Here is a 24,546-nt window from a genome sequence, read left to right on the forward strand (position 1 = left end):
CAGCGTAAAATTCTGAAAATTATAAATAGAATTCTTATAGCTGTGAAGTGAAGTCGACCTATGTTGGTGCGACGACCCAAGTGGTTTGTTTTATCTCACGCTTCCAATGACACGAAGTAATTCCATTCTGTCCTGTAAGAACGCACTCGCACCTGGCCACGTTTCCAAATAGGAAGTATGGGTGTCGACGTTCTCCTACAACGCGTCTGCTCGTAACGCAACGGGGTTGACAGCAAAAGTTCCGAGTGTCAACTAATTGAAAGAGGAGGAACAAATGAATACTCGATTTAGCAGAGGCATATAGTTAGGAGGCGCCTAAAGTATTATTATCTTCGCCCCCGGTTCCTACATCAGAGGAGCGGTCAATAAAACGAACATTAACGACTCCTCCACTTTTTGACGAAATGTTAGCAACAGAACTCGAAAGGGGCCTTGCTTGATATACCCTTTATCCTCCATGAACACGAACTAGGTGTCTGTTGAGTACAATTCAGTATTGAGCAATTGAAAAGATGTCATCTTACCCATCCTAAGCTGGAGGAGAGGGCAGACTAGTTAAGTCCTCTTTAATGAAAATTTTGATGTTATTTCCTTAAAGCGGGAAGATATGGGTGTTTTTCACGGAGCTGCCGGTAGAGCTGCTCGTCATGCTAGGTGAGGGTAGGGTCCTAAAAATAGGGTGGTTCAATTTTAGACACAAAAAATACTCCAAGTATAGTCCTATCACTTCTATGAGGGCCTCGTGCAGTCAGTATTGACATGTGTCGTCGCAGTATTACTTTCATTAATTCATTACTACTATTACATGGTATACCTGTATGCCTCGGGGCAGCTGCGCTATCAAGGGAGTCAGGGCACAGCGAGCATGAAAAGCCGGCATGCACTTACACCGCAGCTCGAAGTGGCCGTTATAGAGAAGAACACGTTGATAAACTGCCAACGAAAATACCAGGGTCGCCATATATTTTTTGCTAAGAACTGTATAACTCCAGCGTCGTTCCTAGCTCAATCCAGTGCTGCATTACCCTGTGGGGAAGCTCCTTCGCAAAGGTCTCTTCGCGTGGACTATTGACCCCCCACTTCTGCTATCACACGAAATTGAAAGAACGATCTAGAAGGGATCTTGACATGCAGCTATTGGCTATATTACATAGATCGGGAGAGCTACGTATGTGGCTGAGGTTGCTCCGCTGTGGGAGCAACGGAATGTGCAATGAAGTTGAATTGACTGACTAGCTAACTAGAAAGAAAATGAACAAAGAAGATGCGAGCTATGTCAGGTAAGCGGCCAGCGAAGAAGTAGAGAGCTAAGTATAGGTGGCTCTCTACGTGACAAACTATATAATACATCACGAGAGGAATCCTCAGGCAGGTACTCAGACCTACGAGCTGTCATAGCTCACGAAGGAAATGCAGGTCTCTGGGCCAGAGGGGGGGCGCCTGCAGTATAACAGGAAGAGAGCTTCAGTGTTCCGTAATGCCATTTAATCGTTCTATATTCTATAGGTATTATGTGTGTAACTCTCGATTCATAGTTGATAGAATGTTCGTCTCTAGGTGCCGCGTTGCTCTAGATGCATCTTTGTTGGGATATCTAATGCCAAGGGGTCGATGCAACGCAATGCCCATTGATATATATCTCGCCGTAGGGACGTTTCTACATCTAATGCTATTCACGCGCCTAATATGAGGTTGCCTGGGGCTGTAGACCCCTTCCCTAGTCGTCACCGAACATCACCCTGGAAGCAAATCGTAAACCAGCATCAATTGGCATAGGGAATTATTTCAACTCCGCACTATTCGCGATAACATTGACAAACCTCAAATGAGCAGCAATACTTTGTCTTGCCTTGCGTGTTTTTAGAGGTGAGATAATAAATATCCCCGCATACTACATCGGTCTCACGTCGGAACCGATAGACATTCTCAGATCTAGAGGGTCAAAGATGAATTTACTTGGTTTTCAGGTACCTAGTGAGCTCTCGAGATAATTCCATATCTTAAATATAATCCTACCTGTAGTCACAGTTATAAATACAACACATCAGGGACAAATCAGCCCCGATTATCCTGAATGCTTGCGGCGGAATTGATTAGTCGCGGTGCACATAAACTCAAATAGAAAAGGCCAGCGTATAGACCGTTCTCGAATACACACGATAGTCTATATAGGTAGTTTGGGGACGCCGGCTTTGTAGTGCTAGGAAATCGTCCGGATCTCATATCGACTCACAAACCCACTGGTCGGAGTCTTCCTGAGTCCTCCCTATGCCTCTTGAAAGATTACACCCCAGCTTCACAGGGTATACTACCCTGTATTACATACGTATATCTGATGCATATGTAGCACTCTCAGCCTGGGGCATCCTTTATTTTGTTAGGCCTCTAGGTCGCTCTATTTCTCTGGGGCCATCTCCGCATTACCTACCGTCTATTTCTTGGATGCGGGTTCTCCCATACGGGGTTAGGAAATACCCTTGGCCCGTCTCTTGCTTTTAGCTCAAAATAAACAGAGAATGGCCTACAATAGTCCTAGCGTCACCTTCAATAATATCTTCATAATCGCCATGCCTTCGGGTACTGTGGGGGGGGCGTTGAGGCAAGGCAACCAGCCCCATCAATCACCCGGCCCTCATTCCTCGTAATTCGCTCACATAGCACACTTACCGAAAAGCCTGCGAATTTGTAGACGCACTACCATCAACCGCCGAGCCTAGGTACCCTCTACACTTGAAAATATTAGTTGATTACGTAGATGGGACATTCTATTTAGTACGGACTACCGTTCTACTCACACTTTCCCAAAGATTCGCGACCCTCTAGAATGGCTTGGTCTAATCCCCGAATATCTCAAGATACCCATACTATGGGAACCGAAGCAGCTCCACGGCTAACAGATATGATACCGCTCTCTCGGGAAAACAGAGTGCATTCCCTGGTCTCCTTTTTTTCCTTTTCTTTTGCCGCATCTGTATTCTGTGAAGCACAAAATATTGAGCTCCACCACAGTATTAACATTATTAGCCTGAATAGGTCAAGCTGACAGGTGCAGCCCCCTATAGGGAATGCGGAGAGGATGTGGAGGGTGTGGGATGGTTGTCGGTCGCAGCTACGTGCTTTTCCCCCGGCAACCTCCAAACCTGGGGTAATGGGGAAAAAGGGACCAGCTACGAGTGATGCGTGTGTCTTGGCGCCTCCCCCCCCCCGAGTCCTTTCGGCACTTACGAGATTTCCCATCCGCTGACACCCATGTAAAGACGTCGTGCCCTTCGGTCGCATGGGCAGCTGTGGGAATGCCAGAAGACCACTCCCCTTCCTCTTCCTCTTCTCTTCCCTCACTCACCGCGTGTCGTCCCTCTCCTAGACAACAACGACGTGCTGAAGTGGTAAAGGGAAGAAAAACGATGGCGGTGATCAGAGATGACGAGACTATGCGCCAGCATTGGCGGTGTTTTGTAGCCTGTGGGCTCATGGTCCTCTCGCCATTTCAATATGGTATCGATTTCGGTCTGATAGGCGGTCTTCAGGCTATGCCAGGGTTCCTCATGGTGTGTGATTCTCACCCTATATGCGAAGCGCGGCTTCGATACTAACACGCGTGTGGACAGATCTACGGCCATCCAGCACCCGACACACCGACAGGCTGGAACATTTCGACCGTTCGACAGCAGCTGATCACGTCGCTCATGACTCTCGGGGCCTTCGTCAGCTCTGGGACGGCCGGCTTGGTTGCCGCCAGGCTCGGACGGAAGGCCTGCCTGTGGTTGGCTTGCCTGGGCTGTGTGGTCTCGAACGTTATCATGATGGCTACAACTGACATCAATGCTCTGTACATCGGACGCCTGCTCAATGGGTTGGCGAATGGATACTTCATGACCTTTTCCCAGCTTTTCATACAGGAGAGTAGCCCGGCCAAGTACCGTGGCTTGTTCCTCACCGCGTTCCAGTTTTGCACCTCCTTCGTAAGTCACATCCGCGCCATCGCCGAGATTGATGAGTTCTCATCCCGTTAACTAGGGCACCTTGATCGGTACGATTGTGGATTGGGCAACGGCAGGTCGACCTGATAAATCCTCTTATCTCATTCCTCTGGGGCTGATTTACGTGATCCCTTTCTTCCTCGGCGTCGGCTTACTCTTCATCCCCGAGTCTCCCCGCTGGTTAATCTTGAAAGGCAAGCTCGAAGAGGGCCGGAAGTCGCTAGAGTGGCTCAGGCCGACTGGCGCACACGTCGATATTGAGGTAGCCGAGATCAAGGCGGCGATCGACAAGGAGCGTGAGATAGGTAGCCAAGTTAGCGTCCTCGACATGTTCAGGAACCCTGTCGACAGGAGGCGTACGGTCCTCGCGGTCTGCGGTGTGACGTTGCAGGCTGCCACCGGGTCCATGTTCATTATCTGTAAGACTTGAACCCCCTATCGCACCTATCCAGAGTAGAGAGTACAGTATGCTGACAATGCCCAACAGCGTACAAGGCGTATTTCTTTACGATGGCCCGCGTAGCAAATCCTTTTGCCATGGGCTGTGTTCTCAGTGCCATCGGTCTGGTAGCCATCATCCTCAACTCCTTGATCGTCATACGCTACGGGAGACGTCGCGTGCTTCTCATGGGCGGCCTTACGATTTGCGGTATTCTCCAGTTGATTGTCGCCGTTGTCTACGACAAGAACCCCGGCGCGAAGGCTACTGGAGAGGTCTTGGTTGCGCTATCGTGTCTTTACATGATGAGTTACAACGTAAGGGGGTGGTCACATCGTGTGTGGCTGGCGATCCTATAGCACTCGCTGACCATCTATCTTACTTCTAGGGCATGGTTGCAACTTACGCCTGGCTTAGCGGGGGCGAACTGCCGTCTCAGCGATTGCGTAGCTATACGTTCGGGCTGGCGGCTGCGGTGGCATTCTTCGCCGCGTGGCTCACGACCTTCACGGCACCTTGTAAGTTGAACAAGCCATCACCGTGTGCAGCCAATAATATTGTCGCTTCGGAAGACAAACCCCTTCCGAAACCTCAGAATATCTATATAACACTTCCAGTCGCTAATCCAAATGCTGCAGATTTCATCAATCCGAACTCGCTGAATTGGGGACCGAGATACGGTTACATCTGGTTCCCCAGCTCCATCGTTGCCGCGTTATGGGTTTATTTCTTCCTCCCCGAAGTACAAGGTGGGTCAAACCAAGTGAAGAAAAGGGCTGAAGATAGGGGGGGTCGATTCCTTTGTGAAACAAGATATACTGATATTTATATCCTCTCGCAGGCCGCACGCTCGAAGAGATCGACGAGATGGTGAGTAGTCAACGGCGTGCCGAATTTTATTGTGGAAAACAGCAGCTAACTCAGCTATCACAACAGTTCGAAGAGAGACTCCCGGCACGAAAATTCAGAGGGTACACGTGTGTGCGCCGGCTTGCTATGGATGAGAAACCCGGGGCGCAACATGAAGAGTAGAGAAAGCATCGGACGCGTCCGCAGCATCTTGAAGCGTGGCATTGAGGGGATAGGGACGAATCAATTCGTGGCGAAACGTGGGTTCAGTTAAGCCTTACCTACCGATAAACCTATTGAATTCCAACCCTCGGCCGCAGTGTCTACGTTCCTGAACAGGTTCATTCCATGTTCTATGACCTCTACGCCCTTCATGATATTATCCACGTCTGGCACATAGGTACCGTGAGCTGTGCCGAGCCTGGCCGTGTCTATCTTGCAATTCTTTATTTTCAAAGACTGGTCTCGCCCCCTAAGCTAAATTGCGCAGTACTCTACCTCCGAAAACCACAGTCTTGGGGCCGCGATAGGTACTTGGAGACCTGTAGGTACGCAGGCCACTGAGAGGAGCCCCTTTAACCTACCTAAGATATCTTCTAAAGCTGCTTCGGTTGAATGCAACATACCTAAGGAGTTCTCGCCAATATTTAATTTTACGGAAATTCGATATAGCTCTCGGGTCGTGTTGATACGTGGTGAAATGTTCATGTTCACCGATGGTAGAAGGCGTCGAAAAATACTTTTAAATACTTGCATGGTGTATCGATCGTGGAGGCAGAGGTTCCTCCGTGACCTTATGTACCTTAAGTGCCTAATAGTAGCCGACGCGTCATATCGCTAGTGCTTTTTTCTTCCACTTGGAGGTAGGTTAGGCGCCTATAGCCTGACCCTTGCAGTGTAGGTACTTAAGGTACCCCCTAAGCAGATTTTGACAGGTGTAGGTAGGTACCTCTTATCCCTCAATACAGGTATTGGACCTCCGGGCAACCTGCTGTGCTTATCCCACATCCAACACGTTACCAGGTCTATCCGGCCGGCAACACCGAACCTGTGCCGTTTCGTTATACCTAGTTATTCTATGTCACGTACCATTCTTGTCTCACTTGTCGCCGAAGACTTTTCACTGTTCCTTGCATGTGGTGTAGGTTACGAGCCTACCCACTCACCCAGGTGCAGTGTACATGTGATCTGCGTGTCAGTTTCGTTCGCGCCTCGGACTATGTGTATCTGGCGCGAATTCTTTTCCCACACCCCGGGTAGGTATTTCGTGCATGTTAAGGTATTGTACCTGACGGTATGGCATGGCGTGGCATGGGTGGGCTGGAACGTGTGGTCTGTGTTGGGGCTTACTCGGGAGCAACTCGTTCTCGGTGAGGATATCCAGCTATCATCGCTGCAGCCTCGTGTGCGCCGGACGAATACACGCGCGATACGTGTTAGACTAGTAAGCAAGCCGGGGTCTCGGCGCACGTGGGTGGTGCCCGCAACATAGGGGGGCGGTTTTATATATACCTACCTACATGTTGGCTAACTGCGATACCGAATTTCTATAGGTACATGATAATGTTGGTAGACAGTTGTGTGACTTGTCTATAACCTACTTACCTGGTACTGCTGCTTCTTGGAATGCTACTTTCTGCTCGCCCCACTCCCTTGACATCACACCACCGCCGGGTTTTCTAGAGAATGGATACGACCCCGAGCGTTTAGGACGCGGTAGTTGAGATCTTCTTCAACTTGCCGGGATTTCTGGGGTGGAATTTGATTTCCCGTGTATGCGTATGCATGGGTGCACGTACCTATGTATACCTATGTTTTGCACACAAATCAAATACCGGCCAGAGCCCCTGTGCCGACGATCGGCAATCACGCTGTTTCGTTTTCGTCTGCGAGCAGGGTGCGTAGTTCTGCGTAGTAGACCTCTCGGCCGATATGTCACCTGTGTTGGATTTAGCCAAGGACTCGGACAGCCTGCTTTCCCCTGTCATCCCCCTCGCTCTATGATTATGATCCATGGTTGGTTATTTTGACGAGACGGTGCCTCTACGTAGGTATATAAACACCAAAGGGAATACCCCCCCGGCAAGGGTACCCCAAGGGGGAGGGGGGTTTCGCAATCCCCAAAATCTCGGCGTCAGCGATATGGCGCACTGGCCCTAGCAGGTCTAGGCGCTTTCAGGCCTTACTCGAATCCGAGACGGACAACGGGAGGCGGGAGACGGGAGATAGCGCTACATAAACAACCACCCCCCCATGGGGGAACAGGGAGTTGTATGTATACATAAACAGGTCGTAATACCGCGCAAGGCGTTCCGGTTCCTGCATGCATATTGGTCGTCTTGGCTTGGTTAGCGAGCCAGTCGCCCTCGTCGCGGATCCTGTCTTATCGTTGTATGCAGCGGTCATGGCAAATCCGCATGTCTTTGTCCTGACAGGTTTTTATTTTTTATTTTTTAAAATTTTATAAATATCTGTATATGTGCCAATACTTCGCGTTATCACGTCGAATCGGCATACCCGTCGCACGATGCCACGATGCTGCATACCCGTCGGCACTCGAGGTAGTACCTAGCCTATATAGGTATATGTAAGGCAGCCCCCCTTAATAAAGGAGAAAGGGAGAGCACATCGGTAAACGCGACGACGGTGGACTTCTTCACCGGTGTTCTGCTCTATAATATAAAACTGAATCTGAGCTATGCATACCCGTATGTACATAGTATACATACATACTCAGGAGTGGCGAAGCCTCTGGGTCGGCTTCGGCTGCCCGAGAGAATTTGATCAAAGACAGCATCTTGAACGCCGATCCTCATGGCCTTGTGCCCTGCCTTAACCCCTTTAAAAACCGACAACGTACATGTAGGTGTTCGAGAACGCGGGTCAATGTGACGCTAAGGCGTCTGTGTATGGCTCACCATCGCCTGTTATGGTCGACTGCACTACTCGAACGGGGTTGATGTTTCACGACAAAGCGTGACAGCACCCTACTATTGTCAATTGTCGCCCAGCATACTACGTAGTATGTAGGTATGCATGCATATGCGCAGAATAGCGACCGAGACCTTGATACCTACGCGGCAAATTCCCTTTTTGTTCCCTTCTTCTTTATAACATCTCAGTTGATCGGCAGCGCAGTGACAATCCCAGTTTCCAAGTTTCTCTAGTGCTCGGCATAGGGGTAGACACACACACAGAGACTTAAGCCTCCTCAAAGCTGGCAATCATCGAAGGATTCATGGTCTGATGGTGGATCGCCTGCATATCTTGACTCCCGTCATTTACATAGATGTCAAATAATCCAAATATAACCTGGCATCTATGTATGTACTTTTCTCCTCAGAATTATTTAATCTCTCACTAGGCTTCCTTTGCTGGCCCGGCGGGGAAATTTGACGTCCTTTCTTCCTTTCATCCTTTTCTACCAGCGCTCCTATAATGTGGTAATATGCTCAGCCGCATCACCCGCCGATGCCTTAAGACCCCCACTCGTTCTTGATCAAATGCCATCCTTCCGTTAGAGCCGCCTGAGATCATCCCATGCAAGGGCCTATCTGACACGACTCCACGGCCTTTCGCCTTCCTTGTTCGTCCTCGGCGTAGGATAGACGATGTCCGAGTTCCGCTTCTCCTCCGACAATTTCGACGACCCGGAACCCTTTTCTAATAGGCCCGCGACGATCTGGGGGATCGTTATAGCTGGTTTGGTACGCTATCACCCTCAACTTCCACGGTGTGATTGGTGTTTGCAGATCATCAATTCTTACCGTAGTTGCGGTCGCAGGTTGTGTCGTGGATATGTGTTGTCTTTCGGATCTATATCCGGTCGAGCATTCACGCAGCCGGCTGGGATGATTTCTGTGTAGGGCTCTATCTGGTGAGTAGTCCCCGCGCGTGTGCGCACCCCGGCCAACGATGGACCCTCGGTTAACCGAATCGGCTTGAGAAGGTTACTATTACGGCCGGATCGATAGCGATATGTCTTTCGGTGAAATACGGACTCGGGAAGCACTTCTTACTTCTAGAACCTTGGCAGGCTAAGGGCTTTCTTCTCACTTTCTATATCGGCAACGCAGCATACGTGACCTCGACGACATTGATCAAAGAGGCGCTGTTGCTGCAGTATCTTCGCATGTTCGATCGGGGGCCATTCACCCAGCGCCTGATCGTGCCACTAATCGTTTTCACGGCCCTATGGGGGTTTTCGTATTCGTTCCTGGCCTGGGTGCCGTGCGTGCCCGTCGAGAAGTTCTGGAGCGGGGGAGAAGGGCACTACTGCTACGCTTACGGTTCCTACGAGGCTGGTCCATTCATCGCCACATTCGAGAGTCACGCCGCCATCAATATAACGCTTGATGTGCTCATACTCTTGATGCCGATTCCCCTGTTCTTCAAAGATGGTACGACCGGGCCTGCTCGTTTGCGACTTGTTGGGCTTCTTTCTATGGGCACCCTGTAGGTCTGATCCTCTCCGGCGTCTCTACGTGTATTATTTAAGAAGGGTATGCTTACGATTCTCTGGTAGGGTTATCGGGTTTGCGGCCTGGCGGTTGGCGACGATCATCGGGAACCAGGGAGCGACATGGCCGACTCGGGATCCGACATGGTATGGCCCTCTTAGCATCATCTTGGCTGTGCTCGAAGTGGATGCCGCCAGTATTTGTGCGAGCGTCCCGGTCTTCTGGCCGGTTCTCAGAGGCCTGCAGTGGGGCAAGATATTTGTGACCCAAGAGGTCAACATCACACGCGAGACGCGATACATGGACGACGACCAGGACCGATTGACGCACAGCACGACACACAGCAGGACAGGTAGCGACACAGACTTAGGCCCGAAAGGCATCTCGAAAGTTAAGAGAACCAAGGAGACATACTACCAAGACGCATATGTTTTAAGTCAAGTTGATCCATTGCGAACGTCGATCGAGCACGTTCAAGCAAGTGTACGGAGTGACGTTGCAAAAGGTGGTTCGAGAAAATGGATAAGGATATGAAGTACGGTATCTGCATGAATATTACAGTTGACTGCTGCAACTTCCGTCAGTGACCTTGAGATGTCATCTAGCCGCAGCCTTTAGGGTTTTATATTTGGTGCGGTTTACTAACTCCGACATGCACGCTCAAGTACTGGAAAAGAGTCTACTCGCCGACGACTTGGTTCCTCAGCGGATAGTTGATATTACTACGATAGGTAGGGTAACCTAATCGATGGAAATGACGCCTAGAACGATCCCGTTATTGTCTATCTTGGATTCGATGAGCTAGATCGATCTACTTGGGTGATACTCCGCTCTGCGTTTCGTGCCATCCAGGCTGCCTTCTTCTCAGACTCTCGTCCCGCCCCCTCCCAGGTCCGCCCGCAGAGGTGACGTAGGCACAACCTCCGTCCTTCGTCAGGGTAATAGAGCCAGCTGGCCCACTTTGCCCACGCACCCTCCTTCATCTGGTTTCTTGCCCGCTGACCAATCGTGTCTTCAATGAAAGCGCCGCGTGGTATGGAAATACGCGTCGGGAAAACCCGAGACAAGTAGTGTTCGGTAGACGCTATATGGGGTTTGTCGTGCCAGAAGAAGAGTGGTGTCAAAGGGATACTAACCCCCGAGCCGGTTACAAAACTGCGCTTGAGAGACGCAGTCAATTCTCTCAGCACCGGGAACTCGGAAACGTGGGCTGAATCGGCGTAGGATAACATGCGCACAGACGGGATACAAACGTACTTCACAGGCGTACTCTCATCGGACCCCGAAACCTGCATTATATCCACCAAGGGCTCGAGGGGGATGTCCGAGACCAGAGGCCAGTCGTGCTGTTGTACCCAGACAAAGCATGTCTCGGTCATTCTTAGAGCTGAGCGTACGGCCAGGCCGAACCCCAGGCGCTTCGAAGGCTCTATGAACGTGACTCGCCCATCTGCGGTTTGGGTGGTGGAGAAGGGAACGAAATTGCTCTCGACGCCACTGTACCCGAATTCGGCCTTACCTCCACCAAGACATAGGTCCGTTATATCATGAAGCGGGCAGATCTCCTTCAAAACCAGCTCCTTAACATTCTTCTTGTAGAGGTTGAAGCTCTTGGCACCGTCTGGATTGACACAGCCCTTCTTCAGCCTCGCCTTGGGTGCAACATGATCGTACGTATCAAACACAACGATAAATCGGCAAGATAACAAGTCTTCGCAATGAATACGAAACGACGATAGGATGGCCGACACGAGCTCTACGGACGGTGCCGATGGCGTCGGGGACGTGGTGATGATCACTGTCAACAATCTGGATACTGGCCAGCGTGACTCCTCCTCTGGCAAGTGCATCGTCGTGGGTCAGGTCAGATGGGCGGTGCAATGTTAAATAGCCTCCGCAGCTTGCTGCATTAGGGATAGAAATTGTTCGATGGTTATAGCTGATCCAATCCTGGCGGAGCGTGCCGGATCCGAGCTGTCACTGCGAGATGGGATAATAGGAGGCGGTCGTCATCTCATAGTGTGGTGATGCTTTAGCGGGGAAAGGATCAATAACAGAGTGAGGCGCCCTTACGTCAGCGCTTGGCCTATAGTAACCCGGTACAGGTCTTGTGGCTGGTATATGTAACAATTCACCCCTCTGACGTTGTGTTACCTGGTAGCATTTTGCGTGTCAGCACCTATGTTCGGTGCCTTAGGTAGCTGTACGCATTGCACTACGCACTGGAAATTCGCATTTCAGCCTTTTGGGAAAAGCGAAACGGTAACGAGAAGATGTTACCCGAGCTGTAACCTGCAATAACCCCAGACCTTTTCATCGCGCAACCTGTCTGTCATGCAACATCCTGCATACTGATTTCTATCAATTGTCCCTTCGGAACTCGCCTCTCTGGCAATCCCATAGAATTCACAGCAGCTTCGAGAGATCGATGTGCATAATGTAGGTACGATTGATTACCCACCCCAGGTGAAACATTCTATTCCCACTTGTTGTTTTATCCCCACAACACTCGGCGAGCGACCTCTTCAACACACCACATTCTATTCTTCTACTGCGACTCGGCAACGTGTCTCTCGCCCTAAGCCGGGAGGACCTCGTTTATACAATCAGCGCAAACGCACCCTAGCTAGCCAATCATGATGATGAGTTTCGAAAGTTGGGGGGGGGGGGGGGGGGGGGTGGGGGATTTCTTTTTTCTATTATTAAAATGCGAGTCGTCTTGCGACAGCGTGGCACTTCGTGATAACCTGTACGGTAAGGATGCAGCTTTGTGGTTTCTCGATGTATTCGCATGGGCATTAGGAATGCACTCTGCAGCCGATACCTCTTTGCAGACGTATAGTGTGACGTCCCGACATGATGACGAGTCGGAGGGTGTTCGGCGTTACCAGATTTCTTTTCGTATTCAAGCTTATTCCCCACTACGGAGTTTGAGGCTATTTTGCTGCAGTCTCTGCGGTATTGGAACTCGACGCATCCAGTCATTGCGCATCACATGCAAGCATCTCCGTCTCGCACCCTAGAGACTTCTTACCACCTGCTTGCCGTCACAACCACTATTATCTGACCCGTGTTAGTTATTGATTGTCCCGAGGCTAAGAGCCCCCAAGTTTCGTAGGCCGTTCCAGAGCTGAAAATGCAATTGTATTGTGTTCCCTCGAGATCATCTGGTGAGCGCTAAATCTCTGAGGTGGTAATATTTAGCATCCCTAGTCGGTCCGAAAGAGGAACCCCCCAATGAACACAGAAATAATCGGACAGATGGCCATAGTATATTATTATCTATTACCCCAATCCCCACGGTCTGCTCTTAGTCTCTCCGCAAACCACCCCTCTCCTCCGCACTCGATCTAAACCCTTAACGGCATCTATCCCTCTTACTATAACATCGCCGCACGAACACCAATCAGAGAAGGTGAAAAGCACAAGGCCCAAGCGAAAAAAGGTATCATCGGTAGTCAAATATTCCCCGCCGTTGACGGGGCAATTACTCGAAACTACTACCGAGGGAGGCGGAGTGTCAAGTCGACGCCTCTAACGAGGCACGCTACGCGCGGGGTGGCTTTTATAATGTCTCTAAAACTGGCATGTCATAACATCGACCGGGATACTATCCCCAGATGGTCAGGTCCATACGCCCGGACACCGCCAAATAATTGGTTGGGCGCTAATAGGAGCCACAATTGGGTGAGAATGCATGGCGCATCATGCGGAGATAGATCTGAGTATGTACGCACATACGCAGTGCACCGAGTCTCTCTCTCGTCTTTTATACATGGACGCACAAAGTGTACCAACGCCCGGTTTCCAATATCCGAGGCGATCTCTGCCATCTTCGGATATGTCGGCTCCTCAGCCGACGTCAGCTGCCGCTCCCTAAGGTCTCTCTGCTCAGTGAGCCCATGCTGTGACCTTCTGTGTTCAGAATACCCGACTCGATGTTCCTTGCTCCCTCATAAGTCTCCCTTCTCCGCTGTGCACGAGTCTGTTCGGTAGGCGTCCGACGACTCTCTAGGCGGTGCGCCACCGGGAAGACATGTCCTGAAAGGAAGGTCATCGAATTTAGCTCATCAGAGACGCGAGGAGTACGAATTTTAAGAGTACTCGGCATTCCGATGACCCCCGTAATATTACTATACAATCTATACAACGTCGTTATAAAATGTCGAGGCACACACACCACCCCGTCATGATAGTCTTGATTAGGTTCCAAGAAAGTTCGAGGACAAACTCTTTCCTAGGAAAAAACCCATTGTTGTTGGGCCTCAGAGAGTTTACCCCTAACCCCTTAAACCGTCAACTGTACACGATATCAAGATGAAGTTTTCTCACTCTCCATTACTTCTCCTCGCCACACTGGTAGCCTCCACGGCCGCCAGCCCATTGGTGTTAGACTACCCTGACAGCACCATCGCGTCACTGAAGAAGCTCCAGATCGCCAGTCAAGCAGAGGCCCAGGCTGCTGGCACCACAGCGAACGAGTTTCTCGAGAGCGGCTGTCGGGACGTAATATTTATCTTCGCGCGCGGCAGCACCCAAGAGGGGAATGTCGTTAGTTTCTCTCCTTAATACACCCCACTGCCCATTAACCCCCCTCCCCCCCTCCCCTCAGGCCCCCCTTTAAACCCCCCCAACCCCGGAGTAGATGAGTGCAATCACGTTAACCACCCGGCGCTCTCTGCCTTCGGAAATAGGGTGGTGACCCCGGGCCGCAGACGATAGACCTGCTGAAGGCGGCGCTAGGCGCGAATCGGGTGGCTGCCCAGGGGGTCGAGTACCCAGCGCTCCTGATCGACAACCTACGGTCAGGGGGGTGCGACCCGGAGGACGCGGCCTCTATGAGGACACTAATCGGAAATATCGCGACGGCGTGTCCTTCGGCGCGCCTCGTCGTGTCGGGATACAGCCAGGGGGCAGCGCTCGTGCACCGGGCGGTCGAGTCGGCTTCCGCCTCGGTGCGGGCCCGCATCGCCGCGGCGGTCACGTTCGGCGACACTCAGCGCGCCCAGGACGGCGGGCGCATTCCCAACTTTGATCCTTCGCGAACCCTAATCATATGCCGCAGCGGCGACCTCCTCTGCCAGGGCACGCTGCTCGTCACTGATGCCCACTACACCTACAGTGAACTTGCTCCTGATGCCGTCGCATTTATCGTTAGCAAGGTCTGATGCTCGGCATTCTTCGAATAAGAAGGGCGAGGGAATGTTTTGCAAATAAGCAGCGGCATGACGTATTGTTACGAGAAATCTTGGGGAGTCAGGCTCAAATATTTAACCTGCATATAATGAACTAGGAAATATTAGTTCCGACAGAAACTTGTATGTTTCTTTTTCCGTTTCCGCGTGCTTATCGCTTTCTTATAAAAGTGGCGTAAACCTAAGCACATACATTCTCCGACTTCGGGAATAATATGTAGCTACTTATATCGGCTACGTAACAGCAACTCCCAGTATCTGCCAGCTTAATATGCATAGGGGTAGGGATAAAGCGGCTCGGTCTGTTGTATTTCCAATACTATGCAGGCTCAATAGAGCTACAACCAAGGCTGGAGAAACAGGGGGACAATTAGGCGATGAGGAGTAGGTTAAAGAACTTTATAACCTTTCGGCTTAAGAATAAAAGTGCTGGAAACTCCGGAGTATCCGATAGTATTAGCAGTTAGGTCTAGAGTTTTTTTTTTAAAAAAAGCTATTTAAGAAGTTGTGTAACTAAGCTCGGGAGATATGAATTGACCTTGATGAAACACTGTCAAATGCACATGATATTAACAATTATTTGTCAGAGCTACAGGTAGACAATTGATTGCTGATTTAAATTAGCAGTTGCTTGAATTAAGTTCTTAATATACTTATATGTCACGTAGCTGGATAGCTACGTGTGCGAGAGCACGCGCGAGGAGCTATCTCACAAACAACGGGAGGAGGAGCGAAGAGAAAAGGTCTTAGATCTCTCTAAGAACGAGCTAAAGGAATGGAAGTAACGGGAGCGTATATATAGGAGCTCCTGTTGCTGAGGTAAGCAACGAAGAGGAGCAACCTAAGGAGCTACCTCTACGTGACATTATATTAAAGCTGACTTGATAGGTTCCGCCTTCAACCCGCTCTTATGAGGTGAGACTACTTGTAAAGAAGAATATCTTTAAGCCCCTCAATGATTATTAAAGAGGTTCGATGTATGGTTACCGTTGAAACTCGCCTATATTACGCTCGTAGAATCCAATTCCAGCAATGTACAAGGCGTTGGAATTCTCGTCAATCCCGACCTTACCCATGGGGGCTTCTAGATATCGAGTATTTTATTGACAGCTCCGGTGAGGACTGACTCGGGAGCTCGAAGGCTATCTGAGGTAACGGGCTTCGTCGGCGGATCTGTAAAGAAATATGCCACGTTAAGTAGGTATTAGGCGTAAGCACACAAATTCACTCTAAGCAGAAAACTCAAATAGATAATACTCGCATCGGGAGGTACTAATAGCCGTCCATGTCAGATGATTTAGCCTTGAGGTTATGCGACGCGGAGATAACGAGGAGCCCATTTATCCTGCTTACCTCCCATCGACCACAGTATTCACGAATACAAGGTACCTATGGACGAAATTAGGACCGCGGTGTTAGAACTCGCCTAGAGGCCTCTGTGCTAGGCTGTCTCTGCTAGTGTGGCTTAAGGGTTGTAGCGTAAGATTCGTTGCTCCTTTGTTAATGTCGAGATTCCCGAGCCTAGAATCTCTAGGGCGACATAACCACTGTTCCTTTAGGGAAACAAGCACCATGGTTTGCGGCTTCGTAGGCAGGAGATGCTAAATATGGACCTGCATTATGCCAAAGGCTAGCCAAACCGTGGACTAAGAGCCCTTCCGGAGCTTCCGGATCAATAAGTTACTTAAAGGAGGATAGGTTCGATTCCTAACAGCGCTACTTGGTAGTCTTCGTAATTTGGCTCATCTTCTACCTCGATTTATCACTATATACTGGGGTACGTAACCTCTCAACGGCATAGCTGTCTCCTAGAGTAGACATATACGTAGTGGGAGCCCGGCTAAAGGAAGAATTGATGTGCCCTCACTGCTCTATTGTGGTAGATCCTGTCAAGGCCGTCTGGGTATGTGATTCATGTTACTGGGTCTTTGGAATATACGGCAGGGTCATCAGACCGTTTCTAGCGATGTAGATACTCTACAAAAAGATCTGCAGAAGGTAATCGTTAGCATATCTTGAATACAAGGATAGCCCGGTGATGCTATACTCACACCCCGCCCGTTCTTACAACCTTGCTAATGTTAAGGTGTTTGGGGAGGAGGTATTGCTGAATGATGTTGTTGGAAGGGGGCGGGGGGTAACTGACTGAGGGAGGGAGTAAAGAGGTAAATCTCTGCATATGTCGTCAAATACCAGCTTATGATTGGATATTAACATAGCTATAGAATGCTGATAAGTGAAGGCCTGCAAAGGGCTCGTTGGGTAATTGACATCGTTAATCCTTACCCTCCTTGGATATGGACTTTGTCATTAAGGCACCATCTCGGACTTCTTGCCCCGAAGCCTCATTCTCGACTGCTCCGCCGCATGCCCTGCCCCCTCCCCTCCACTATCTCCCGTACCATCGCTCTCGCTCTCCTCGATCTTGACTAGGTCGCTCGAGAGATCGCTATCTCTGTCTTCTGCTCCGCGGCTGTCGCTTGGGGGTTTCTTTGACCCTAATACTTGGTGAATTATTTTTCTGCCCTCGTCCATTTCTCCGTTGAGAGACCCGCACGACATGCATTTCCACGTCCCTAGGTCTGCTAGTGTCTTAGTTCCGGGGGGCGCCTGTCCGTTGACGAGGCGGCATTTTTGGCAGATGAGCACGATACGGTTTTTAGTCGCCATCTCATCCTCTCCAAGCATTAGGTCCAGGATGCGATCATACCAATGTGGCGGACCTGGGTTTACATCGTATTGTGAGTAGACCGGCGGCAGGGGCCCAGCATTCGGCGCGAATTCCTCTGAGGGTAGTTCTGGCGGGGTAGCATGTTGTGGGGGCTGCAGAGTGTGTGGCTTATGGGAGGCCTGAGGAGTTCTGGGGGATGGTACATGAGGAGGCCTCGCAATGTTGGCCGTCGGCGGAGGCGGGATATTTGTTCTGGCACCGGTGGCCTCGGGGCCTGTGTTCTGGTGCTTTTTCTTGCCAGCTCCCTTCGCCAACTGCCCGTCGCCACCGTCGCCTTCTCCCGCCTGTTTAGCCCGGGCTCGTTTCTCTCCGGAACCACCATACTTCTCTAGCAGTTCGAGAGTCGAGTCGTACTTGGTCGCGTCCTTTAGCTTCTGAATAGTCTTCGTGCGTTCGGTTTGATAGTCCTTCAGATAAGCTTCAAGACTCTCGATGCGGAAGCTGAAATAAGCGTTTGTGAAAGTCCTAACAAGATAGATTCTACGGTGAAAAATATCAGCGCAGCCCCTGCAATCCAGCGAAGCTAGGGTCAAGGCATACAAAATAGGGCCTCCAGCCATGCCGGTCCATTCCCATGCTCCCAAGTTCTGCCAGCCCACCACTAGGGTCAGGACGATGGCGTAGACCAGGTAGGCGAAGGCGAGGTAAAGAGTCCAGAGAACCTTGATTCTGCGGGAATTTGTTCGCACCCGATCGAGCTGGGTTTGGGTAGTGGTTATCTTGTTGGAAAGCGTCGATAGTGTCTTCTCAAACGAAGATGGGGAAGAGTCGTTGCCCTGGTTGCCGGAGCAGATTCTTAGCAAGGTACAAAATGCGATGCCCCTTTCCTAACCCACCTTCCAAGGCCAAAAGGACACCATGATACTGATATTAGTATGGCCTACCGTTGTGAGACCATGGCGTGACAAAGAAGAGAGGAAGACGAAGACGAGGAATGAGCAAAAGGAGGGGCACGAAGAGAGGGGGAATTGCCAACTAATGTGCCGGCGGATTAGGAGAAGATCGAAGACAGATGGTGAAGGAGGAGCGGTGCCGAAGAGAATCGCGATGATAGGAAACGAAGCTTCTCAGAAGCCTCGAGGTTTCCTCCCAGGAGATGTTGAGGAGTAGGAGATTTAAAGAGAAAATTCTGTATTACGGCACCGATTAGGTGCCTTAAAATGTGATGTTTTCTGGTAGAGCCCCATGTGACGACATTCAGTTGGACTAGGCGCGTAGCAAGAAAATCAATTCATTGGCGATGATGGCAGCCGTCCACTCAGCCTACATACCTTGAGCTACGTAGCTAGTGCTGTGTGGATTAAATAAACACAAATATGGCTTGCTTACATAAGTACCCTTTACCTAGGTACCTCTAGCGTGTAGCGAGGACGCATAACCGTCAATCGACTTGAAAGTTACATGGGCGGTACCACCTCTCCAGTGCGTCAACTTATAGGGTTTAGAGGTACCTAAGGTACATGGCGCGTGGACAAGATGTGCCTGAAGTTTAGAGGTTAGGTGCCCGAGGCACCCAAGGCAGCCCTGCCTTGTACCATTAGGGGGTAGCACAATGCCCTTGTGAGGTACCTAACGTACCTACCTGCATGCGCCTCAGCCTAAGGTACCACAGCACGGCTCTGCGCTAGGCTGCCAGCGCCCTAAAGCCTGACCATTAGGTACATACCTACAACACAGTACATCCAGCGCGGGGACCGACAGACCGAGAGACTTCCTAGGTAGTCAGAGAGTCCTGGGATGGCCTAACAAATGCTGAGCCGCAGCCGCGGACACAGACAAAAACACCGTGTCGTTGATTAAACCGCAACCTGTCCTCCTGTCTCCTGCTCTCTTCAGTAGGCAATAAACTCATTGATACCGCACGTTCTTTGTGGCCCGTCTCCAGCCTCCTCCGCCTCCCTAGTAGGCCCTCTGATACGTTGATGGCTAAAGTCCTGCGCCTCCACGCATCGCATTTCTCGTTGGCGACGTGAGAGGAAGGGTCACCTAGCCACCATGTTCTCCGTACGTCTGTTGGCCCAGCACCTCCCCCCAGAAGAGAAATCGTTGTCTCATCATACAATATACGCAGAAAATCAAAAGTGCCATCGATCGGAGTATTGCCGAAGAGCAGGCTCGCCAGAAAGCCCTTGCCGAGCAGAGATCCCATGCTAACCCCTCGCCTCCTGCTGGAAGCCAACGCGCGCGATCTGTCTCGACTACCAGGCGCAAAGCAAGAAAACCCGGCCAGGATGTCTCGAATGGTGACATGGCCGCAAATCCCGATCCAGCCATTTTCGAGGCCGCGTTTGTGCTTGACGACGAAGATGCAGATTCCGCTGCCACCGCTCAGGTGGCACCTCATGAGACCGAGATGAAGGAGGGGGTGGTGGATAGCGAAATGAGCAACAGCGCTACTGAGAATAGTAATGCGACCGGTCAGACCGGCACGCAAGCAGACGAGAAGCTTAGAGATGTCCCCTCCGCAGCACCGGCGGAACTCCCGCCTCATATTAGGGCTAGACTCCGAAAGCTGGAGAAGTTGGAGTCTACGTATCCAGGTTAGCGACGCCTAGAATTCCGTACCCGTTTCTGCGCTGATGGCTGACATCTTGTTTTCCGAACCCCACAGAACTACTACGATCCTATCGAATCGCACACGGACGCGCTACCCTGATCGAGCCCTTCGAGCGAGCCTTGCGCGAGAACACCCCGTTAACCACAATCAAGGACCCAATTGCCTTAGTCGAATACCTAAACCAGTTGAATTTGAAAGGAGACATGGTCATGGGGGAGCTCAAGCGTGTCTCCGCCGAAAAGGACAGCTTCAAGAAGAAGTCAGAGGACGCCAACAAAGAGTTATCCGCCCTCAAGGAGAAAATGGCTTCTCTCGAAGCTTCCCAGGCTGAAGCCTCGCTAGCTGAGAATGAGGATAAGGAAGAAAGTGTGTTGGGGGAAACGAAAGGAGAAGAATCAAAACAGGCTACCTTGCCATCTGCGAGCAAATCGCCAGTCTCGTCCATCTTCGGCGTCTTCTCCCCGAAACAGAAACCAGTGCCCGATGAAGAGACTAAGGACAGGAGTGAAGAGATGTTTTCTTATGATGACGAGATCCCCCAACTTCAAGCCGAAATCGCGTCCAAATCTGAAGAGATTGTCAAGCTTAAATCCGAAGTTAGCCTACTGAAGGAGGAACTGGCAGTTGCCGGGGAGAACAGTGGCGGTCTTGTGGAAAGCCTTGAGAAGGCTACCCGAGAGCTGGGCGAAATTCGCGATAAAGTTGCTATTCAGGATTTGATACAGACTCAATTGGACGCCCGGAATTCGCAGATCAAATTACTTACGGAGAAGTTCGAACAGACCCAATCGCAGCTCCGGGACCTAGAGGCCAACCTCGAGGATGAGAAGTTGAAAACGGCATCCGCGACAAGGGAACGGGAGTCCAAACTCGAGGCCTCGAATTCGAAGAACACGCAACTTGATGCCGAGCTGAAGAAGCTTATCGAGGTGAAATCCCAGCTTGAGACCAAAATCCGCGAGTTGGAGAGCGAAATTAAGTCGTTGAAGATGTCAAAATCCGAGAGTGAAAAGAAGGTCGAACAATTGTCCACACAGATCCAATCCGCCGGCCAACCTGCATCTGCATCCACGGCGGGGGCGCTGGAGATCCCTGTAGCGACTCCTGGAGCTGGTGGACCTAGAAAAAAGAATAACAAGAAGAAAAAGAAGGGTGGAGCATCCTCCGGTGCAATGTCGGTCACAGCAAGCGAAGCTTCGGAGAGCGCCCAGCCATCCCCCCTCGATAGTCCAGATATGGAGGCTCTCAAAGCCGAAGTAGCAAGACTGAACGATGAAATCGCCGATAGAGATACTCGAATCGAAAGGTTGTCCAAACAGAAGAAGACCGAAGAGGACCTGCGAGAAGAGATAGAAACTATACAGGAGGATCTTGTCAACATCGGACAGGATCACGTCGAAGCTAAGGAGAAGGTGAAGAGTCTAGAATCTGAAAAGGCGGCATTGCTGGCGCGGATCGCAGAGCTCGAGAAACAGATCGCTGCCTTTACGTCGAGTACGGAAGCTACCTCGACGCTGCGGACGGATTTCGATTCTATGAAAGCCGAGTTCGACGACCTAAAGATAAAATCGCACACTTTGCAGTCTGACCTTGGCGCCGCTCATCAACTCGCACAGAGCCGCTACAAAGACCTGACTGATTTACGTGAGATTCTCACCAAGGTCCAACCAGAACTCAAAAGCCTGCGACAGGATTCGTCAGTGTTGAAAACTACCAAGGAGGAGTTAGCTTCCAAGCAGACCGAGCTCCGTGCTCTCGAGAAGCGCGAGAAAGAGCTGAAGGTTGAAGTCTCCAAGGCCCAGCGATTGGCGTCCGACCGTGAATCCGAGATCAGGCTACTCAATGACAGGCTAGCCGCCGAGAAGGCGTCCCGGGCTAGACTGGAGGATGAGAAACGCGTCGCCGGTAGAGATTATCGCCGCGCCGAGGTCGAGAAGATCGAACTATCTGCGAGGGTCGAAAAAACTGGCCGTGAGCTTGAATCCGTACAGTCAGAACTTTTCACACTTCGGCCAAAGATTAAGCAGCTCGAGGATGAAGTCGCAAAGTTGAAGAAAGAAAATGAATCCATCAGGGAGGAGGCCGAGCTTAAGGCGCAGCAGTACAATAGCGCCCAAGGTCTGCTAAGTTCCATGCGCGATCAAACGGCCGAGTTGTCTGTTCGCCTCAAGGAAGCACAAGACCGAGCAGAAAGTTTAGAGGAGGAGTTGGCGGAGGTGCAGAAGCATCTTTCCGAGCGAACGCGCGAAGGCGAGAAGATGCGCCGTATGTTGGCCGATGTTGACGAGCGGGCAGATGCGAAGGTCCGCGAAATGCGTGCTAGGATGGAGGCGGCCGTCGAAGAGCGCGATCGGATCGAAGATGAATCATCTACCCTCGGTCGACGGCGCGTCCGGGAGTCTGAAGAACTTAAAAGCAAGGTTCGCGAGCTTGAACGAGAAGTGCGAACTCTTTCCAGCCAGAAAGATGACCTAGAAGCTCGCGAGAAGGAGTGGCGTCGCCGCCGCGAGGAGCTCGAGCAGATCGAAGAGAAGGCTGCGGCCGAGGTCGATGATATGCGTGTCACGGTCACCAATCTACGATCGGCACTAGACGCATCAGAGCAGCAGGTGCGCGATACGGAAAAACAGCGCGCGGACTTGCGGAAACTGTTGGACGAGACCAGGGGACGCTACGAGAAGGAGAACAAGGAGCTGAAGAGCATCCAGGCAAGATTCAGCATCGGTAGCTCGCCCAACGTCGCGAGCAGCGGAAGATCTAGCATAGACTCCACGCGAAGCGGACTCAACGGGGCAGCTAGCACTTCTGGATCCACCAGCCCGGATACGATGTATTTGAAGACCATACTATTACAGTTCCTCGAGGTGAAGGACGAAAAAGTCCGGTCGCAGTTAGTACCAGTGTTGGGCAAGCTATTACGATTCGATCGGTAGGCAGTACCCCGTGCCCTTCATCCGTCCGTGGCAATGTCGCGAAACTAACCGTGAGAACAGCAACGACGAGCAGAAGTGGATAGCGGCTGTTCAGCACCTTTCGAGGCCAGGGAGGTAGAACACTGACGTTTAAAAGAGAAAAAAACGAGAAGAAAAAATGAAATGAAATGGGGAGTCTCCCTTGATAGGCATTCGTAGATGACCCCATAGCGCTGGAGTCTACTGAATGTCGACCCGGAAAATAATAGGAAGAGGCCACCTACGGTACACTTGACCGAGATTGAGAGCAGTGTCACTTACTGGACCAGGGGACCAGTACCCGTACATCATCCACCACGGTGCCGTCGCAGCATGCACATATATATGAACGACATCAATTAATGACTAATATCCCTCACGAAGCTAGGAGATTTGTCCAAAGCACACGGCGAAGGGGATATATCCCGCTTCATCTCCGTCACAATCACGATGGTCTCTTAAGAGCAGGAAACCTATAGATACGGGAGGCAAGGTAATTAATTCACCCTCAGTCTCGACCATTCTCCGTAGAAGTGTAAACTAGTCTGTAAATCCTGGGAGTTGAAGAATATCGCGCAGAGAGAAGGGGAGAGAGTTGAGTGTGCGCGCGTCGGTAGTCTTCAAACAGAGGGGAAGGGCAAAGATTATCAGGCAAAGCTCAGGTCAGCGTGTACCTATCTGATAATTCTCACGCATTGCCCAGCGGCGTAGATTGGCGCATTCTACGTAGGTATATAATAATCTCTGCATTTGCATAGGCAAATCCGTCATTCGCGTCCACACCCTCATGTTCACATGGTCCTGGCTATATGAGCATACCTGCCTGCCTTACCTGTCTTGCCTTACGAGGGTAACTAATCCTCGGCGGTCCCATTTCTGGTCCCGAAATCCGCTCAGGGACCTCGCGTTGCATCAGACCGCGGCCCTGAGCAGGACCCGACGGCGAGTATCGCAGTGCGATGGCCAATGACACGATGTTTAATTTAATCAATGTCTCGCTTCCACCACGAGGGTAGCGTACCAATATAATGAGGTGACAACAGGTCTCCCACCGCCGTCGCCGAGAACCAGGACCAAGGTATTCCAGCGTTCCCTCTCCCCATATTCAATAATGAGTCTACTACACACCGCGTTCCAACACCATGGGGTCGACGTATTTTGCCTAAATCGAACCAGAACGCGGGGAGGCGGGGCCTTCCAATAGATGTCATGCATGCCGCGTCGAGCTAATATCGGACGATACACCCAGCAGACTTCGCCTGATAGAGGAAACCGACGGGGCGCTCGACTCTATAATCACGCAAGCGGCCAGCCTGGAAGAGCCACGGAACGCCAGCAGAAAGAACCCGCTCGCGGCCTTGCTCTCACTAGGGCTATCAGCCAA

At 51.0% G+C, this 24,546-nt stretch overlaps 6 protein-coding genes across 6 annotated transcripts; 4 read left to right on the forward strand and 2 right to left on the reverse strand.

Annotated features, from left to right (window-relative positions):
* The first annotated feature begins 2,549 nt into the window (after nucleotides 1–2,549).
* Nucleotides 2,550–6,046, forward strand: GGS23DRAFT_577940 (general substrate transporter). The gene is made up of 8 exons (XM_051516961.1): nucleotides 2,550–3,548; nucleotides 3,609–3,962; nucleotides 4,018–4,399; nucleotides 4,468–4,736; nucleotides 4,808–4,937; nucleotides 5,058–5,168; nucleotides 5,261–5,289; nucleotides 5,356–6,046. The coding sequence occupies exons 1-8, from the start codon at nucleotides 3,177–3,179 to the stop codon at nucleotides 5,449–5,451; spliced, it is 1,743 nt and encodes a 580-aa protein (XP_051369642.1). The 5' UTR covers nucleotides 2,550–3,176; the 3' UTR covers nucleotides 5,452–6,046.
* Nucleotides 6,047–8,395: 2,349 nt separating this feature from the next.
* GGS23DRAFT_577943 (uncharacterized protein) lies at nucleotides 8,396–10,496 on the forward strand. Its single transcript, XM_051516962.1, has 4 exons — nucleotides 8,396–8,975; nucleotides 9,053–9,145; nucleotides 9,218–9,723; nucleotides 9,794–10,496. The coding sequence occupies exons 1-4, from the start codon at nucleotides 8,880–8,882 to the stop codon at nucleotides 10,260–10,262; spliced, it is 1,164 nt and encodes a 387-aa protein (XP_051369643.1). The 5' UTR covers nucleotides 8,396–8,879; the 3' UTR covers nucleotides 10,263–10,496.
* A 14-nt stretch (nucleotides 10,497–10,510) lies between these two features.
* On the reverse strand, nucleotides 10,511–11,578 carry GGS23DRAFT_606462 (uncharacterized protein; the record flags this gene model as incomplete). Its single annotated transcript, XM_051519906.1, has 1 exon — nucleotides 10,511–11,578. The coding sequence occupies one exon, from the start codon at nucleotides 11,576–11,578 to the stop codon at nucleotides 10,511–10,513; it is 1,068 nt and encodes a 355-aa protein (XP_051369644.1).
* A 1,903-nt stretch (nucleotides 11,579–13,481) lies between these two features.
* GGS23DRAFT_577947 (carbohydrate esterase family 5 protein) lies at nucleotides 13,482–15,398 on the forward strand. The gene is made up of 2 exons (XM_051516963.1): nucleotides 13,482–14,279; nucleotides 14,423–15,398. The coding sequence occupies exons 1-2, from the start codon at nucleotides 14,046–14,048 to the stop codon at nucleotides 14,894–14,896; spliced, it is 708 nt and encodes a 235-aa protein (XP_051369645.1). The 5' UTR covers nucleotides 13,482–14,045; the 3' UTR covers nucleotides 14,897–15,398.
* A 1,137-nt stretch (nucleotides 15,399–16,535) lies between these two features.
* On the reverse strand, nucleotides 16,536–18,979 carry GGS23DRAFT_577954 (uncharacterized protein). Its single transcript, XM_051516964.1, has 5 exons — nucleotides 18,491–18,979; nucleotides 18,195–18,430; nucleotides 17,210–18,134; nucleotides 17,070–17,142; nucleotides 16,536–16,912 (listed from the first exon to the last, which is right to left on the reverse strand). The coding sequence occupies exons 1-3, from the start codon at nucleotides 18,512–18,514 to the stop codon at nucleotides 17,234–17,236; spliced, it is 1,161 nt and encodes a 386-aa protein (XP_051369646.1). The 5' UTR covers nucleotides 18,515–18,979; the 3' UTR covers nucleotides 16,536–16,912; nucleotides 17,070–17,142; nucleotides 17,210–17,233.
* An 81-nt stretch (nucleotides 18,980–19,060) lies between these two features.
* GGS23DRAFT_202128 (GRIP domain-containing protein) lies at nucleotides 19,061–23,606 on the forward strand. The gene is made up of 4 exons (XM_051511791.1): nucleotides 19,061–19,658; nucleotides 19,726–20,194; nucleotides 20,266–23,140; nucleotides 23,205–23,606. Exons 1-4 carry the CDS (start codon nucleotides 19,650–19,652, stop codon nucleotides 23,260–23,262), a joined length of 3,411 nt encoding a protein of 1,136 aa, XP_051369647.1. The 5' UTR covers nucleotides 19,061–19,649; the 3' UTR covers nucleotides 23,263–23,606.
* Nucleotides 23,607–24,546: the final 940 nt, after the last annotated feature.

Source organism: Durotheca rogersii (assembly GCF_024521655.1).
Source record: "Durotheca rogersii strain YMJ 92031201 chromosome Unknown GGS23scaffold_20, whole genome shotgun sequence".
Taxonomy (NCBI): domain Eukaryota; kingdom Fungi; phylum Ascomycota; class Sordariomycetes; order Xylariales; family Xylariaceae; genus Durotheca; species Durotheca rogersii.